This window comes from Orcinus orca, chromosome 10 (assembly GCF_937001465.1).
Source record: "Orcinus orca chromosome 10, mOrcOrc1.1, whole genome shotgun sequence".
In the NCBI taxonomy this organism is placed as follows: domain Eukaryota; kingdom Metazoa; phylum Chordata; class Mammalia; order Artiodactyla; family Delphinidae; genus Orcinus; species Orcinus orca.
The window spans coordinates 16,557,465-16,575,068 of record NC_064568.1 but is presented as its reverse complement, the minus strand read 5'-3'; the positions used below and the strand labels follow the sequence as shown (position 1 = coordinate 16,575,068).

Genomic DNA, 17,604 nt, shown 5'->3' with positions numbered 1-17,604 from the left:
AATAAAGCCCATTTTGCTACATGGGTAATCTGGACCCAGAAAGTTTAAAAAGAAGATTGTACATGCATGCTCATAGCAGCATCATTCACAGCAGACAAAAGGCTGAATCAACCCAAGTGTCCATCAACAGGTGAATAATCAAAATGTGGTATATCCGTACTAAGGAATACTATTCAGCCTTAAATAGGAAGGAAATTCTGACACATGCAACAACCTGGATGAACCTTGGGGAAATTATGCAAAGTGAAATAAGCCAGTCACAAAAAAGACAAATTTTCTGTAGGATTCCACATATACAAGGTAGCCAGAGTAGTCAATCCATGGAGACAGAACGTAGAATGGTGGTTGCCAGGGGTGGGGGAGGGGACAATGGGAGATGCTGTTTCATGGGTACAGAGTTTCAGTTTTGTAAGGTGAAAAGAGTTCTGGAGATCGGCTGCACAATAACCAAGCCCAACACTAAGGAACTGTACATTTAAAAATAGGTAAGATGGACATTTTATGTCATGTGTATTTTTATCACAATTAAAAATTAAAAGATTAAAGACCTAAATGTAAGGCCAGAAACTATCAAACTCTTAGAGGAAAACATAGGCAGAACACTCTATGACATAAATCACAGCAGGATCCTTTTTGACCCACCTCCTAGAGAAATGGAAATAAAAACAAAAATAAACAAATGGGACCTAATGAAACTTCAAAGCTTTTGCACAGCAAAGGAAACCATAAACAAGACCAAAAGACAACCCTCAGAATGGGAGAAAATATTTGCAAATTAAACAACTGACAAAGGATTAATTTCCAAAATTTACAAGCAGCTCATGCAGCTCAATAACAAAAAACAACCCAATCCAAAAATGGGCAGAAGGCCTAAATAGACATTTCTCCAAAGAAGATATACAGACTGCCAACAAACACATGAAAGAATGCTCAATATCATTAATCATTAGAGAAATGCAAATCAAAACTACAATGAGATATCATCTCACACCAGTCAGAATGGCCATCATCAAAAAATCTAGAAACAATAAATGACGGAGAGGGTGTGGAGAAAAGGGAATACTCCTGCACTGCTGGTGGGAATGTGAATTGGTACAGCCACTGTGGAGAACAGTATGGAGGTTCCTTAAAAAACTACAAATAGAACTACCATATGACCCAGCAATCCCACTACTGGGCATATACCCTGAGAAAACCATAATTCAAAAAGAGTCATGTACCAAAATGGTCATTGAAGCTCTATTTACGATAGCCCGGAGATGGAGACAACCTAAGTGCCCATCATCGGATGAATGGATAAAGAAGATGTGGCACATATATACAATGGAGTATTACTCAGCCATAAAAAGAAACGAAATTGAGCTATTTGTAATGAGGTGGATAGACCTAGAGTCTGTCATACAGAGTGAAGTAAGTCAGAAAGAGAAAGACAAATACCGTATGCTAACACATATATATGGAATTTAAGAAAAAAAAAATGTCATGAAGAACGTAGGGGTAAGACAGGAATAAAGACACAGACCTACTAGAGAATGGACTTGAGGATATGGGGAGGGGGAAGGGTAACCTGTGACAAAGTGAGAGAGTGGCATGGACATATATACACTACCAAACATAAGGTAGATAGCTAGTGGGAAGCAGCCGCATAGCACAGGGAGATCAGCTCGGTGCTTTGTGACCGCCTGGAGGGGTGGGATAGGGAGGGTGGGAGGGAGGGAGACGCAAGAGGGAAGAGATATGGGGACATATGTATATGTATAACTGATTCACTTTGTTATAAAGCAGAAACTAACACATCATTGCAAAGCGATTATACCCCAATAAAGATGTTAAAAAAAAAATAAAAGCAAAGAACTTGCTAAGATGCACAGCTGGTAAGAGGTATCATGTGGATTCAAATCAGTTCCGGTTAATTCCAAAGTCTATGCCTCCCCTATTATGTTGTGGTAACTATCTGTGACTTTAGTTAACTCTTGAACCATTGACAAATGATTTGTCAATGATGTAAAAATGAATATTAAACATGTTCATCTCAAAATATACTCAATTTTCACTTTCCTAGGACTGCTTTTCCTGACTTCTCAGACTAAACGTAAAATGGGGCCTCTTTTCATATACCAGGTTCCCTTTCTTCATCATTTTCAGCAAAGGAACATTTTACATTTAATTGTGGTTTTATGTTTATTATCCAATTTTCCTACTAATTCATAAGTTCCTTGCAGACAAAATGTCCTATATGGTCTCTGACATCGATAGGCCCATATGCTAGTTTTTATTCACTAGCCTAATGTCTTGTTAAAGGTAGATATCAAATTAGATTTTGTATGTAATTGACTGCTATTTTAATGCAAGAAACAAAACCCAAGGATTAAGAAAACGCTTCTCTAGTGTTATCAAAAAATAAGTTTGATCTACTCCCTACGTGTCCCTAAGGGATGAGTCATGCAATGACAAAGTAATGCTGAATGGGGAAAGATTCAGAACAAGTATCAGTAGCAATTCACCATGGTGTCAGCGGGGTAACATTTGGCTGGTCACAGTTCTCAAATGTGGCACCTCAGAATTTAGAATGAATTTTCTAGCTCCATGGTTTTGAAAGTCCTCCAAGACACATCCCAATAAATGCATAAATTTCACAAAGACAAAACTGGGACATTAACACTGACCATCAGCCTTGAGAGCTTGAATACGGCTGATTATATTGAGGCTAAGACAATAAGGAACAAAACACAAAGAAAGAACAGAATAGGGCTTCCCTGGTGGCGCAGTCGTTGAGAGTCCGCCTGCTGATGCAGGGGACATGGGTTCGTGCCCCGGTCTGGGAAGATCCCATATGCCGTGGAGCGGCTGGGCCCGTGAGCCGTGGCCGCTGAACCTGCCCGTCTGGAGCCTGTGCTCCGCAACGGGAGAGGCCACAACAGTGAGAGGCCCGCATACCGCAAAAAAAAAAAAAAAAAAAAAAAGAAAGAACAGAATAAGAAAGACAGCAAAACAACTATTCATTCAATACTTAAATGATTTATTTACTAAATATTTATGTTTTAAGTGTTAAGGGAAACATGCATAAAGAGGTGACAACATCTCGAGTAGATTTTGAAAGATGAATGTGAGTTTCACATGTAGAGGTTGGGGGGTGGTAACCCAGGCAGAGGGATGACACACGCCAAGGCACAGAGGCAGGAACTAGCATAGTGCCGTAGGGAGCTCAGTTCTGACGGGTTACAGGTAGGGATGATGGGAAGGAACTGCAAAGGCAGTTGGAGAGACAGGTAGTAGCCATATGCTAAAGAGTCTAGAAGGCCAAAGGAACGAGAAAAGGAATTTTGGGGGGCAGGCAATGGGCAGGGCACTGAAGAAGGATCAGATCTGTGATGCCATCGGGTCTGTGCTTTCACAGATCTTTGTGGGGACAGAGGGAGAAGATGGAGAATCTTGGTGGGAGCTCTGTAGGGAGGGCACTGCAGCACTTTGTCTAAAAGATAATAAAGCTTCATGTGCAAGTGATGGCAGTAGAGTTGGAGGGATGGAACAGACCTGGAATTTGCGAATAGGTCCTGATGATGGAGGTCATATGGGTGGTGGTAACAAGAAGGCAGGCTAATTCTAGCTCGGCAGCCCGGGTGAATGACACGCATCTTGGGGAACAACGTTTCTATCCAGAATTCCCTTTCAGTCACTACGGAATTAATAAGCATTTCGCATGTGTCAGGGATTCTCCCGAGTACAGTAAGCACAGAGATAAAGATATTCTCTGACTTCTAATCATGGACCACATTAGTGGTTCCCAGAGACCAGTACTTGAACAAATACGATGGTTTTAGGTGGATGACATTTTTAATTGTTTTAATTGTTAATTGATTCATAGATATAATTCTTTTGGATGAGGCCAATATTGGTACATCAGTGGTAATATACTTTACACACATAGATTAAAATTAGGTTCTAAATAACGACACAAAAAATAGGGTGTTACACAAACATAAATAACTCAGATGCTTTCAGTAGCACACAGATGTCTGGTAAACACCCCAAAAAACACAGTCATAATTCAAACTGACTCTGACCTAAGGATATATTTACAGTAAATAACTCATCTTAAACTAAGTGATCAAGAACAGAATATCACTCTATTAATAACAGTCATCAACACTCTGGTTAGCTCACTGCAAAACTTATTTCTAGGTACACATTTTTGGCAAATCAAGTATGTTTATTTTTGCTATTCATTGTAGTTTTAAGTTGTAAACTTTTCTCTAAGTAACTGCTTTGCTTTCATTTTTATGGGAAGAAAATTAAAACTACTATCTTGTAAGGAGAGAGTATTAGTTGTGTTCTGTTTATAGCAATGATACAAAGCCTTTTAAAATAAATATATTTAAGTATTAAATACATTAGGGAAATAATAATCCAGGTTGTTGAGTATGTGGCTAAAATCTTGCAAGGATCATTCAGTGACTGGAGATTGCAAAACACTGGGCAAATTATGAGTAAAGTAAAGTTTGATTATTGTATGATCCAAACTTCCCTTTAGTATCTTTTTTTTTTTTTTTAGACTTTGCCATAGGCGCACTTTAATTTTCACCTTAAAGTTTGAAATGCCAGCATCTCCATTTGTTATTTGCTGAATAAGCAGTTTACATTTTCAGGGTATGTCCTCTCTTTTCTTTTTTTTTTTTTTTTAACATCTTTATTGGAGTATAATTGCTTTACAATGGTATGTTAGTTTCAGCTTCACAACAAAATGAATCAGTTATATATACACATATATTCCCATATCTCTTCCCGCTTGCGTCTCCCTCCCTCCCACCCTCCCTATCCCACCCCTCCAGGCGGTCACAAAGCACCGAGCTGATCTCCCTGTGCTATGCGGCTGCTTCCCACTAGCTAACTGCCCTACGTTTGGTAGTGTATATATGTCCATGCCTCTTTATCGCTTTGTCACAGTTTACCCTTCCCCCTCCCCATAGCCTCAAGTCCATTCTCTAGTAAGTCTGTGTCTTTATTCCTGTTTCACCCCTAGGTTTTTCATGACATTTTTTTTTTTTTAAATTCCATATATATGTGTTAGCATACGGTATTTGTCTCTCTCTTTCTGACTTACTTCACTCTGTATGACAGACTCTAGGTCCATCCACCTCATTACAAATAGCTCAATTTCGTCTCTTTTTATGGCTGAGTAATATTCCATTGTATATATGTGCCACATCTTCTTTATCCATTCATCCGATGATGGACACTTAGGTTGTTTCCATCTCTGGGCTATTGTAAATAGAGCTGCAATGAACATTTTGGTACATGACTCTTTTTGAATTATGGTTTTCTCAGGGTATATGCCCAGTAGTGGGATTAGATCACTCCCTAACACCATACACAAAAATAAGCTCAAAATGGATTAAAGACCTAAATGTAAGGCCAGAAACTATCAAACTCTTAGAGGAAAACATAGGCAGAACACTCTATGACATAAATCACAGCAAGGTCCTTTTTGACCCACCTCCTAGAGAAATGGAAATAAAAACAAAAGTAAACAAATGGGACCTAATGAAACTTAAAAGCTTTTGCGCAGCAAAGGAAACCATAAAGAAGACCAAAAGACAACCCTCAGAATGGGAGAAAATATTTGCAAATGAAGCAACTGACAAAGGATTAATCTCCAAAATTTATAAGCAGCTCATGCAGCTTAATAACAAAAGAACAAACAACCCAATCCAAAAATGGGCAGAAGACCTAAATAGACATTTCTCCAAAGAAGATATACAGAGTGCCAACAAACACATGAAAGAATGCTCAACATCACTAATCATTAGAGAAATGCAAATCAAAACTACAATGAGATATCATCTCACACCAGTCAGAATGGCCATCATCAAAAAATCTAGAAACAATAAATGCTGGAGAGGGTGTGGAGAAAAGGGAACCCTCTTACACTGTTGGTGGGAATGTAAATTGATACAGCCACTGTGGAGAACAGTATGGAGGTTCCTTAAAAAGCTACAAATAGAACTACCCTTTAGTATCTTTATCCCTACTTTTGGTTTCCATCCTTACCAACCTTCAGTTACCTCGTATTAAGCCTTAAATGCCCTTCTTTTCTATCTTACTAATGTCAAACTTCAAATATTAATTCTTTCCTTCCACAAACTCTCTATAAAAACGATTTACCCTTGTGCACCAACAAACAGCAAGCTTGCACCACCACAGACAAGGTCTACCTAATATACTTAAGGCTTAATGTACTAGAAGCAATGTGGCCACTTACAACTCACCTGTATTGATTTTAGTCCCTTAACCTAGCAGAAGCCACAGAGTCTCAACTGCAAAAGAAGGAAAACAGCTGGTAGAGCTGTTGCTGGATTAAAAAACACAAGATAGTGAAATGTCTATAACTGTAAAGCTTCACATCAGAGGTTGCAACCTGAAACTTCAGCTAGATCCACCTTGCACACATTTTCTGCCTAACCCAAATACTGTATTTTAATTTTGTTTAGTTACCAACATTTAGAACTTGGGAGCTTTCATTTATGTTCCAGATTTCTGGTTTCTTGTGCAAAACTAGACGATCAGGAACACTGGTCCTACGATGATGGATAGAAAGCATGGGATGGAGCAACAAGAGACTGCCCCACATACCCACCAATGCTCATTTAAACCTGCCTGGCCATTGAAGGCACTTGACTTTATTATTCCTCTTTTTTTTTTTTCTTTTTTTTTTTTTTGCGGTACGCGGGCCTCTCACTGTTGTGGCCTCTCCCGTTGCAGAGCACAGGCTCCGGACGCACAGGCTCAGCGGCCATGGCTCACGGGCCCAGCCGTTCCGCGGCATGTGGGATCTTCCCAGACCGGGGCACGAACCCATGTCCCCTGCATCGGCAGGCGGACTCTCAACCACTGCGCCACCAGGGAAGCCCTTACTCCTCTTTTTAAATAAAGAGTCATTTGGGGTAGTTTTTACATATTTTGAGGATATTTTATTGACATATTTATATAAGTAATCTATCTGGATGGAATAAATTACCTTGTTATTTCTGTAAAGGCTTGAGGCTGTAGATGCTGAGGGAAGGGATATGAAGGAGGAAGGTGCAGACAGTAAAGGCAGATGAAAGAACAACTCGTGGACCCCTAGGGATCTCTCAGGACCTGTGATTTATTCTTAGATCCTCTGGAAACATTTTTAAATGGTCCTTATTATTGGCTGGTAGGATTGACTGTATTATTGTTTAAAAATACTTTGGGGTAGATTATTTGGGTGTATTATTATTTAGTCTTTGCATGTCTTCTGTCCTTCATCCTCCATGGAAAGATTATGCTTCCCTGCCTCACTCTCACTGACATTCAGCCTGGCCATGGGACTTGTGGTCCCATGCCTTTAGGAAGACATACTTCCCCTTCTCACTGGCATCTCACAGACATCAGGTTTTGTTATATGGCTTGTTTCAGCCAGTGGAATGTAAGCGAAAGTGAAATGACAGCTTTAAAAGCAACTGAAGAGCATGGTTCACCATTTTCCCTTTCCCATGAGACCAGCATGGCCCAGAGAGTGGCTGCTTCTTCAGTCAGCATTCTGAAGTGAAGATGCAATTGATCAGATCTGAATCGCACCTATGATGGACATGTAGTATGAATGAGAAAGAAACACTTGTAGCTTAAAGCCTCTAGGTTTGGGAGTTTTGGATACTCTACCCATACGAGCCCATCTGACTAATACAGCTATTAAACAGTAGCCTAAGCTTCAATGTAACACAATGAAATTTTGTAAAGGCATTGAGTCACATACTGAAGTGGAAATGGGCAGGAGAGAGTTGACAGCATATCTTTTAGGACTTCCAGTTTCACTTTTCATGTTCTATGACGTTGGAAGCCCAACCCAGAAGGCTGGCTGAGTTCCACACCTTATGAGAATTAACTTGATATATGGTCTACATTTTGAAATTTTTTGTAAATCATATCTCAACTTTCATATCCTGTAGGTTTTTCCTCTGTCAACTCAACTTCTAGTGTGTTGACAGTACACTAAAATAGAAAAAAATGATAAAAACTAATTTAATTCTAGTAGAAAAGTGGCATATCACTAGATTTATAGCACAACACTAATTGACAGGCTGCACCATTATTTCAATAATTTCAAATGGTATGTGACAAGAATAATAGTATGTCGAAGGCTTTTATTATTGTTGTCATTCTTTTAGCACCTATCCTGACATCCTCCGTGTATGTGATTAGCAGATTCCTCAACAACAGCCCCATAGATTTTACTAAATCTACAGCCACTTGACTGCTAATAGGTGATTACTGCAAGGGTGTTGAATGGATGAAGCTGGGAATATAAGACGTGTCTACCAATAGGAAAATGGCTAAATTGTGGTGCATAATCACAATGGAATGTTACACACACACTAACATGTTTATGAAAATTATTAATGACCTAGGGAAAATTCTGATACCAGGTAACTAAATATATGGCATAACCTCCACTTTCTAAGAGCAACATTTTATAGAACGTAAGTCTGGAAAGAAAGATCAACAATACTAACAATGGTCTTTCTGAGGGATGGGATTATGGGTGATGATTTTCCCCTAATTTCAGCAGTGAATCCATTTTCCTTTACATATGAAAAGTAGAGGTTGTTAAAATAAAGAATATTACTGTCCAGAATTTTCAGTAGTGATATCTTCACAGTGCTGAGAGTGAAGTTGGCATTGACTTTCAAAACATGGAATTTTAAGAAAATACATTTGCCGTGACTTAATTATGTAAAACTCAACAGATTTCTTGACTACCTGATGGTAATGAGCTGACTTACATGATAAGTGGTAGCTCGAAGGTACACTTTCCACTTGGACTTCACTTGAGTTGAACATCAACATTTGTCATGAAACAGCTTAAATATTTGACACTGTGTAGAAAACAAGTTACCAAAAGCCACTTTTTCCCAAATAATGAGATATACTTGTCTTGACATCATTGAAGTTATTATAAATTAATTTATCATAAGAGATTGACTCAATTTTAAAAAACAAGACAAAAACACGTGCTTCTTAATGCATCTAAAACTCAGAAAAGACCTTACTTGGGGTCTAATCTGGAATGTCAGGGAAGAAAGCCTTTCTTCATTTTAAATGAATGGGAATTCCCGTGACCAAAATCTCTCCTTCTTCGGATAATAACAACATGAAAATTTGTAACCTATAATCAGAACATTTACAAGCTTCTAGAGAATTCATGGGCAAGGTGGACAAAAGTACCAAAGCTCCTACAAACTAAAGTTCATAAGATTTATACATTTGGCCAAAGTAAGTATTTGTTTCTATACTAGCTGAAACTTCCTAATTGGATTCTGATTAAATTCAATATTATATTGCTATCTTGCTTCAGAGCTTACAAGATCAGACATCACTTTCTTGAAGTCCACAGACAGGAAAAGAAAACCCTTCTAAATCTGAAGAATGTGCATTATTAGTAAACAGTGTATTCTAATGTTGTATGTGTGATTTGTGGCGTATCATACACAAACACGAGTGGGTGACATATATCTGTGGTATGTGACACACAGAAAAGCCAACAAATAACATTTAGTCACCTAGGGAGGAATTAATTCCCTTTTAGTCTTCCCATTAGTTTCAAGAGAAAGCTGGATTTGGGGGCTACTAGCTCTTTCATATGCCTTCAGTGCTAACATCACAAACAAAGAGGAAGCAGGTTCAGTTGTCTGAATAGGCAAGACCACGTTGCTAATATTTAAAATGGAGAACAGCTTATTTTTTCATTATATTTACTATTATTGGCATTGTTCATTGTTTAATTATTACTTTGTTAACATCTACTTATGGCAATGATACTGGTTTTCATACTCAGGAAATTAGTTTCCATTTTCTTTAGGTTTATATAAGTAAAAATGGTAAGTTAGTTTTTAAGAAAAAATACTAGGTACACATTAGCAGAGAAGGCCCACAGAAATGGCAAAAATTGAGAAGGCAGATCACCATCTAAAATTTGGAAAACCTTGTACTGATATGTACCTGACTCTTAACTTAGAGTGGATGATTATATAATGAAATCGTACCTTTGAAAACTTGAAAACTTCTACATTAGGTGTTTGAGGCAGAAATATTCATTTAATCAAAAACCTCTGAGATATTGACTCACATTGTTTCCGGGCTTGTGTTATTCACATTTCCTTTCATTTCCTGAGGACACACTTAATTGGTTTCCTTAAATTCAGACAATTAATTTTGGCTCAACCTACATGGATGAACATTCCACTTGGAAATGCAAACACTCAAGTGAAAAACTGATTTCACCATTTAATATCACTATTTTCTCAAGTAGATACTCATGTATAATCATTGGTGAAGGCACTAAAAAACAGGATTCTCTTGTTCTAGGGGAGAATCTGGGCAAGTGATGCAGGCCAGGCCAATCTAGGGTTTCCACTTACTTGCCACAAAACCTGGCTCTAGAAGAGCCAAGACCCCTCCTTGGCTCTGAGTGGAGGGATGAGGAAGGAGCTGGCCCTCTTCCCAGCATGCTTAGTTGACAGGAATAGGCTTTGAGGTGCTTAATGGCAATACTGTTACTCTGAAGAGGGGACCTGGTGAGAATGACGCCATCATGGAACAGAGCCAAGAGATGAAGACATTCTTGATTGTTTAATAAATACTTACAGGGCACCAACTGTGATTACTGAGACCCTGAAGATAGAGCTCTGGGGATAGAGTAATGAGGAAAACAGGCAAAATCTCTGCCCTGAAGGAGTCTGGCCTTCAGTCAAAGCAGGCTGGTGAGACAACAATAAAATAATTACGAACATGCATGGGTGGTGGCTCTAAGTGCGATGCCCAAGAATAAAGCAGCAAAGGAGACAGGGAGTGTCGGGAAATGAGGGGCTGTACTTTTACATATGGCGGTCAGGTGGCACTGAGGTTACATGTGAGCATGGGGGAGAGTCCCACTTGGGCATCTGGAGGAACAGCCTTCGGGGGAGAGGGAACAGCAAATGCAGAGCCCCTGAAAGGAAGGTGGAAGGAGCGGGTAGAAAATAGTACGAAATGAGTCTAAGTAGGATTTCAGGATGGACTGTAAAGGCCTTGTTGGGCATTTTAAGGATTTAGCATTTATCTGCAGTGGGATGGGAAGTGATTGGAAGGTTCTGAGCAGAGAAGCAACATCATCACTACCACTCTGGCCTAAGGGAGACAAAGGCAGATGGGCTGAATGATAAAGGGTCGCTGCCCTGATCCATGTGAGGGTTGTACCAACTTGTACCAGGGCGACTGCTGTGAATGCCTTAAGAAGAGGCAGATTCTTGCAGCAGGCAGATTCTGGACCAGGTGCAGGGTATAAGAGAAACAGAAGAGTTGAGGATGACACCCAAATTTTTGTGGCTGAGCGACTGCAATAACGGGATTGAATTTACCAAGATGGGGAATATTGATAGGGTAGAAGGGCCAGGTTTTAAATGGGGTGGATGATGTAAAGAACTTAGTTTTAGAAATAATCAATTTGAGATGTTAGGTGATCGTTGAGGATGTTGAGTGCTAAATTTATCCATACTGAAAGCCACGATTACCACTTGACTTTTCAGTCATTCAAAGCAGAATATTTGCCCTCCACATTCTTTCTTGCAATCTCCGAACATAAACTTCTCAGTATGTTTCCTTTTAGAAGCCGTTCCATTTCGTCATTTATATGCTATCTGCAATTTTTCCTCATCAGTGCCTTTAGATAAAAGATGTTCTTAAGAGTTAGCTCTCTTTGGGTTGCAAGTAACAAAAATCCATCTTTGATTACTTAAAGAGGCTAATTAGTGTTTAACTTAGAAGTGCTTTAAAAAAACACAAGTATTTGGATATCAAGAATTAAGTGTTTAATGGAAGCTACAGTCCTTAACCTGAGAATCCTTGTATTATTTACATTAATCAAAAATATCACCCAAGATCTGTATGGATGTAAAGCCTCGCATACAGAATTCCATGATTACAAGTACATGAAACTTGCACATTTTAAGTAAGATGGTGAAGGACTCCAGTAAGTGTTCTGAACTCACCATGTTCAGTCAAGAGGAAGTATATGGGATTAATAATAGTACTTCAGGCTGCCCTGCTTCTTTAGATTTCATTCATCCATCTAGCTACCCACTAAACATTTAATGAGTGGCTCCCAGTGCCAGGCTGGGCACTGGGGCTGGGTGAACAGACACAGAGGGACTCTTTCCCCATAAAGTTTACAATCCAGAGGGGAAGACAGATAGCAAGCAAAGACTCAAAGATGTTATCTTCGTTCTTTATGCCTGAGGCATGACAATAATTCTCTTCATAGTGATAATCACAAAAGCCTTATTAAAATTTGTAACTAGGATTTGAAGCTAACACCGTGTCAAACGTTAGTATGACTGTTAAGAGCTGCCAGTAAAATAATATTAGAAATAGTTTTCAAAGATTGTCTTACTTGTATTTTGGTACATTAGAAAAATTATGAATGTAAAATTTAAAACTTAACGATGGTCTTTATACACAATCTTAGAATAGTTAGGGATTTTAATTATCTCTATGAATTTCCCACTCAAAGTAGGAAACCTTTCTTTAATAACACCTACAGCCCCACATGCAGACTCCAGTTAAATTGGGGCGATAGGAATGTATCATTTGCAGGGGGGATTTTGTTCAATTACTGGAATTCCCATGAGACTCCAGGTCCATGAGCACAGAAGTCCTGTCTATCTTTGATCACCTTACCTGCTTCCTAAACACAGAGTAAAAACCCAATAAATACCGGTGTTATAGACGACATGAACATTCGAATTATATGGTTGAAAGAGAGGCTAGCACAGCGGTTAAGACTATGTCTGGGTTTGTATGGCTCTCTTGCTACTTACTCTGTGATCTCAGTAAAGTTATATAACCTCTATGTGCTTCCACATCGTCTCTAAAGTGAGACTACTAATAGTTTCCAAGTCACGGTGTTGCTGTGAGAATTAAGAATCAATACATGAAACATACTTAGAACAGAGACTGGAAATTGCTCTGTAAGTGTTAGTCATTAAAATCATAATCACCATCATTACTGTAACCTGCAAATTCCTACTTTAGATTGGGTATTTATAGGCTATCTTTAAATTTTAAAGGGTTGTGCTTTTTTATAATTCTATTTCACTCACTGTACATTACCATGAAATTCCTATTGATTTATAATCAATCTCTTCCTTCTGTCTAACCAATTCACTAAGCTCTTCACTGATTTCATGATGATGTCACACAGTCTTTTACAATCATAATTTCTTAGCAAGTAATCACATCAATTATTAAGTCGGAGGAAAGAGCCAGATAACCTTGTATGCATGCATCAGAATTTTTGATTGATGCTGTGCTTTGAACATATAATAATTATGTATATTTAAATCGTACTAATTCAGAAGCGCTACTGGGAATACCAAATATATTTAGCGAAAAGTTCTAAACGCAGAATATATTCAGTTTATTGGCAAACCGACACGCTCCTTGGTCTAGCCCCAACCATGTGTTCTAAGAGATGGAGTCAGGCTTCGCCTAATAATTAGTGAAGGATAATTAATTACCACATTAGTTGGTTGCTTGTAAATATATGCTACTTAAAGGGATTAAAATGTTTGGTTGCTAAACTTTCTCTCCAAATTCTCTTTTCAATAGATAATACAAAGGTAAAAATATGAACTTTCCTGATCAAATGAACACTGGTTAATGAAAATCCATAGTAGAATTGTGTTTTATATATATTTTAACTTACCCATAAATAACACTAGTAATAAAATTAGATTTTATACTATTGTTGTTCTTAGCAATTTTAGCCAGCCAACGTACGTTCTCACGAAAGTTTGGGAATTATATACGGAAACAGAAATGCATTAATGAAATTGGCAGTCAAACACAATAACTGTCTCATTCCCATATAGGGCCAGTTAACAAAACATTTTTACTGGGTTAATTAATTTTGAAAATAAATTAAGAAGAAAAATAAATTAAGAAGAAAAAATTACTGCACCATTGTTTTAAAATTAAAGTTAATCCTGTCATGCCCACATTCCTCATCTTTCAAAAAGAAGTAAAAACGACACCTACCTCATGTGGTAGGTATGAAGTTTAGGTGTGGGAATACATGTAAAGCATGTGAACATAAAATGTTCTAATTGCTATTAGCTACGATGATGATGACAAGAGTAATTCAAATGGTTGCATTGTGAGAAAGTAACAATACAATAACTAAATATATACTGGTGTTATCAGTTTCATGGAAATAAATGTGAAAGACTACAAAATTGCAAATCACTGATTTTTCTGTAGCCTAATTTAAAGCCAGGTTAATATATAGCTCATAATTGGTGCCTGTGAATGTATCTGTGAATACACAGCTAACAAAGATTCAGCTTTGAAGGCAACACTGACTGACATCTCTGGTCAGATTTTTTAAAATATCCATGTATTCATGTGAAGCAACATCTTTGGCTGGTAACCTTTTATTGTACATTGCCCTCTTTTGAATAAGTAGGAAAGAAAAGAAGAAAAACATCACTCTTGATTCTTTGGCCTGAACTTTAAGTTATTCATGCTTATCAAAAATCCTCAAGCTTTGGAGAACTAAAAATACATGAAATAAACCAATTAGCTTGATCACATTTTAAAAGAAAAGTGGATGGACGTGACTAAACAGGCCACTCTAAAATTTTTCAAAAGATGCACATTCATTTTCACATGGGGTTTCTAACTGAAGATTTAGGGGTATCAGGAAGACATGTATGTGTGCCTCTGAGTTTACAAGGGATTGGAGTTGGGTTTACATCATTCATTGGGCTTACTGACTTGTGTTGTCCATCTAAAATGATAAAGAAGGCTACCATTTTAAATGCAAAGTATTTTTTTGACGTTAAAAAAAATCACAAGATACATACGAGTTTTCTTGGTGGTTGCATTAACTGTGGCACTGAAGGGACCGGTACCAGCGCTGTTGAAAGCCCGGACAGCCGTGTAATATTCCAAGTTGCTCTTCAAGCCATGGAGTCTGGCCGATGTCACATTTCCTGCCACTTTCAGTTTGCTCGATGATCCCTCTTCTCCATTATTCCAATACCGCACCTGGTGGACAGAAAACATAAAAGATGAGAAGGACTGACAAAACAGCATCCTTTAAATTAAGTGATTTTTATTAAAATGGGCACTGTAATTTATTTACTTTACCATTTGTTCCACAAGTAGTTTTTAAGGACCTACTATGTGCTAGGTGCTGCATTAGGCTCTGTGCCACAGACATGAAAGAAAAGGGACTCCTGGGGGAGACAGGTAATAAGTACACAAATAAACCAGATAAATTCAAAGACAGTAAGTGCTACATGCTACTAGCCCATAGCCTTATAAATGGGAAAATGAAGGGAAAAAATCTGCATTTCTAAGAGCGTGAGCTGCTTCTCCTTCAACCTGGCTCAGGCTCAACGCTGGAAGGCTGACAGCTATGCTTAAACTCTGACGGATGGTGAAGATGCTTTCTGTGAAGAAAGGGACCTGTCAGAGCAAAGACCACTGAAAAGCCAGCTGGCCACTGGCTCGTCCTACAGTGATGGCCAAGTGTCACCAAGACCCCCGAGTAGGCAGAGCTGCTGCAGAGAACAGGAAGGCAGGTAACATAGGTTAATATATGGATATATTGAAATGTTTTACTTGTATTTCATTGTTGTGAATTGTACAAAATGATCTGAGACTGCTTATGAAGATATATACATTTACAGTATAAAAATATAAAAATGTTTTGAGAATATTTGACAAAATAAAGAAATAAAAGTAGAAAAATACAATAATAAGACATGTTCCCCAGTGAACTCCGATTTATGCTATAAAGCCCTACTATGCTTTGCTAGACAGTTTGGATCCTTCATAAAATAAAAACAGCAACAAAACCACCAAACAAATGGCTCATGAAAAGTGCAACTATTCCTTGTGCTGAGACCAGATATCACCATCTGACCATCTAAAATAAAGCAGGGGTTGGACATGTAACACAAATACATAAAGCAGACTGAGTACATATTTTTTACTTTCCTAAAGAAACAGGCACTTGGGGCTCCCCTGATGGCGCAGTGGTTAAGAATCCGCCTGCCAACGCAGGGGACGCAGGTTCGAGCCCTGGTCCAGGAAGATCCCACATGCCGCAGAGCAACTAAGCCCGTGTGCCACAACTACTGAGCCCGCGTGCCACAACTACTGAAGCCTGGGAGCCTAGAGCCCGTGCTCCACAGCAAGAGAAGCCACTGCAATGAGAAGCCTGCTTACCGCAGGTAGAGAAAGCCTGCGCACAGCAACGAAGACCCAACACAGCCAAAAGTAAATAAATTAAATGAATAAATTTATTAAAAATAACAAAGAAAGAAATAGGCACTTTCCTGTTTTTCTTGCAGTCTTTGCCCTTTTGGTTTGACTTTCATTTATCTACTTCGATAGCAAAATATGAAAACAGGAAACCATTTCTATAATTTCTGTAAGTAAACGGCTGCTTGAGCACAATGAAAACGGCAATCGATGCTCAGCCATCAGAGTCATGAAGGCAGTAGAGACGTGTGGGAACTGCGGCAAAGGAGACAGGCACATTCCATCTTCGTAATGGAGCCTCTACGCAGCTCTGGTCGATGGGGGGAAGATGGACCCAGTGTTTACAGGTCTTTTTTTAAAAGAAAGCAAAAATCCTGATTTTAATGTGAAATGTCCCAAATTTAGAGTTGGCCCCATTTGTCTGTGGGCTAAACAAAACGTGTTTATGGGTTGCATAGGGTAAACCCATTTCAGGCCTCTGAGAAAAATACACCTAAAGTTACTTTAAAAAAATGAGCAACTATAAAATTATTTCTTTAAAAAAGATTAACAGCAAAATATAAAATCTCAGGTTTTTCCATAATAATCCCAAATTAGCATATTAATATCATGCAAGATCAATATTTTCCCTATATATGTGCATGTATATATGTGTGTATATTATGCATGTATATTTATATTGATATCAAGGCCCCCTTAAATTCATGCAAAATGCTGGGCTCACGTATGTGTATATGTGCGTTTTCCCTGGAAAGAAGTTATTACTTTTCAGAAAAACCTTGAAAGGAGGACGTAAACCCAAATAATTAGGACTGAATTGAATATGCACCTCCTACAGCTTTAAAGCATCAAATATAAATTAGCAAAACACATCCACAGATATGACAGATACCATTTACCATTATCAAAGAAAACCACATAGATTTTATTCACTAATTAAGGATCACATGCCAAACTGTCTTTTATAAAGCCACACCCCGCCAATTGTTAATGGATACCGAAAACTCACAAACATTCTAAATCCACCAACTGTAAACAGCGGAGGTACTGCTTAGGTTTAGATGGCCACCATGATAAGACGCTCCCTGCTCTTTAAAACACTGTCTAGTTATGAAACTAAGAATGACACACAATCGATAATTATAATAAAACACTGTAGTCAGCCTGAAAACTTGTGGCCTAGGATAGAGCATAGATTGGGAAAAAGATCACATAATTATGAGCTTTAATAATTGTCACTCAACACATGGAATGGCAAAGGCAGGGAGAACTCAAGTA

General features: G+C 38.3%; 1 protein-coding gene across 6 annotated transcripts in view; it reads right to left on the bottom strand.

Annotated features, from left to right (window-relative positions):
• Positions 1 to 17,604, bottom strand: part of CNTN3 (contactin 3) — a 239,603-nt gene that overhangs the window by 5,125 nt on the left and 216,874 nt on the right. For 3 of the 6 annotated variants that reach the window (XM_004274764.4, XM_033437173.2, XM_049715560.1), the window contains one exon: positions 14,919 to 15,102. In XM_004274764.4, the coding sequence (XP_004274812.2) occupies positions 14,919 to 15,102 (184 nt within the window). Of the gene's footprint in view, positions 1 to 3,534; positions 3,677 to 6,266; positions 6,315 to 14,918; positions 16,676 to 17,604 lie in introns of those variants that run through there. The other 3 variants (XR_007479545.1, XM_033437175.2, XM_033437176.2) reach the window with 3 other exon arrangements.